At 38.1% G+C, this 2,399-nt stretch overlaps 1 protein-coding gene across 1 annotated transcript; it reads right to left on the bottom strand.

Annotated features, from left to right (window-relative positions):
- Positions 1 to 1,257: 1,257 nt before the first annotated feature.
- Positions 1,258 to 2,004, bottom strand: LOC139762245 (condensin complex subunit 1-like). The gene has a single exon (XM_071686841.1). It carries the CDS (start codon positions 2,002 to 2,004, stop codon positions 1,258 to 1,260), a length of 747 nt encoding a protein of 248 aa, XP_071542942.1.
- Between the last annotated feature and the right edge of the window lie 395 nt (positions 2,005 to 2,399).

Here is a 2,399-nt window from a genome sequence, read left to right as displayed (position 1 = left end):
ATATATATATATATATATATATATATATATATATATATATATATATATATATATATATATATATATATATATATATATATATATATATTTGTATTATTTTTTATTATACTTTGTCACTGTCCCTGCATTAGCGAGGCATCACAAGGAAACATACGAAAGAATGCCCTGGTTCAGTCCATTGCCAGCACATCAACCCAAGTATACCACCTTGTTCAAATTCACTCTATTTCGTGCATACCTCTTACCCTACTGGATGTTCAAGCCCCAATCACTCGAAATCTCTTTCACTCTAACCTGCCACCTCCAATTTTGTCTCCCTGTTCCCCTACTTCTGTCCCCTTCTAACACATCCACTACTGCTCTCTCAACCACACTCTTCCTATAATCAAACATATCTTACCCTTTCATTACTTACTCAATTAAGCCACCTCACACCACATATTGTCCACAAATATTTAATTTCCAACACATCCACCATTTTACACACCGAACCATCTACAGCGCATACCTTACACCCATATAATATTGCTGGATCTACTATTCCTTCAAACATATCCAATTCAGTGCTCCCAAAAACTTTGCCCCCTACCCCACCCTATGACTCACTTCTCCATCCATGGTTCCAATTGCTGCCATTTCCATTCCCAGATACCTAATACACTTCACTTCCTCCAATTTTTCTTCATACAAACTCACACTCCAATAAACCTGTCCCTCGTCCCTGCTGAACCAAATAACCTGGCTTTTATTTGCATTCACTTTCTCTTATCACACTCTTCTAAACTCAGTCACCAACTTCTGCAGTTTCTCACTCAAAAGTGCCACCAGTGTTGTGCATATATTACCAGCCTCCACCTGGATGAGGTTACACCATGAGTGAAGTCACCTTTGGTAAGGCTGTAGTGTCAATTGATGAGATAGAGCACAGTCTTGTCAAAGAAATGTTTGAATGTAGTGCAGCCTTGAGCTGCAGGAGTCCCCAAGAAAAGGGTCCTGGGGTGGAAGCAGGAATTTTTCAGGGAGGGGTCCTGGCATAATTTTTTTTAACAATTAGAACATTCAGCATGACAAAAGTTCTTTTATTTTTTGTTGATAATCTTGCAGAATGGGAGTGATCTTGAAGTTGGTGGCTGAAGTGCAGTAATACTTGCAGCTTAAGTTCATGTGTTCTCATCAAACTACTTTTTCTTGAATTTGTATCAATTGAAATCCTTAGTGCATTTCTGACTTTTGGTGTTTTTGAGCAACTTTGCTTGATTACCTCCTTGACGATCTTCTTAGTGGGATTCCTTTGTTGTATCTATGAGCAGGGTGCAACTGACTGCGGTTATCTTCCTCCTCATCTTCACTTGAACTTTCCCTTAGTCTCCGTGCTCTCCTCTTTTCTCCAGCTGGTCGAGATTTCTTGAATTTCAACTTGGCATGAGCAGCTTTGTTAATAACATTTTCATCTTCAACACCTTTCTCATGGCTCTCCAGCATGCGTCCTTCCAGCTCCTCAATCAAGGCCTTTGCATCAAGTTTCACTACCTTCTGAGCACTTGCCAAAATACCCAAGAAAAATTCATACACTTCAGGTTCATGAAGCTTGTCAGCATAGCAGGCAAAGTTCTCGCTGAGCTTCCTGACACATCTTTCATTAAACTGCAAAAGAGAGAGACAGTATGCAATATCCCTCCACTGACGTGTGGTAATTGTGGCTTGGAGACGGTGACATAGTTTCTCAACCAAGTTCTCTTGTTGCTTATCCTTTTGAATAAGAGAAAATATATACCCAATGATTGTCCTGAAGTGTTGTTCTTCTATTCCAAGTTCAGTATCACACAATCGTGAAATGATGTCAGGCAATACATTATATAAAGCATTTCCTTTCTTTGCAAGTTCATTAAAGAAGAGGTTTGCAAGACCTGATATGCGAGGATCCTTATCGTTGATGCAGAGTGCAATATCAGAAATCTGGCCTTTCACCTTAACCATGTCATTCAGAACAAGGTGGGTAAGCATGGTTAGAGTGTTCTGGCGTACTTTGGGGGAATCATCACGTAATCTGGCATAGATATATATATATATATATATATATATATATATATATATATATATATATATATATATATATATATATATATATATATATATATATATATATATGACTGCTCAAATTACAGAGGTATAAGTCTGTTGAGTATTCCTGGGAAATTATATGGGAGGGTATTGACTGAGAGGGTGAAGGCATGTACAGAGCATCAGATTGGGGAAGAGCAATGTGGTTTCAGAAGTTGTAGATGATGTGTGGATCAGGTGTTTGCTTTGAAGAATGTATGTGAGAAATACTTAGAAAAGCAAATAGATCTGTATGTAGCATTTATGGATCTGGAGAAGGCATATGATAGAGTTGATAG

The sequence above is a fragment of the Panulirus ornatus genome, chromosome 43 (assembly GCF_036320965.1).
Source record: "Panulirus ornatus isolate Po-2019 chromosome 43, ASM3632096v1, whole genome shotgun sequence".
Classification (NCBI taxonomy): domain Eukaryota; kingdom Metazoa; phylum Arthropoda; class Malacostraca; order Decapoda; family Palinuridae; genus Panulirus; species Panulirus ornatus.
This window is presented reverse-complemented; position numbering and strand designations above follow the sequence as displayed.

Coding starts and splice junctions, on each gene's coding strand:
- LOC139762245 (XM_071686841.1), bottom strand. CDS start 2,004: ATGCTTACCCACCTTGTTCTGAATGACATGGTTAAGGTGAAAGGCCAG.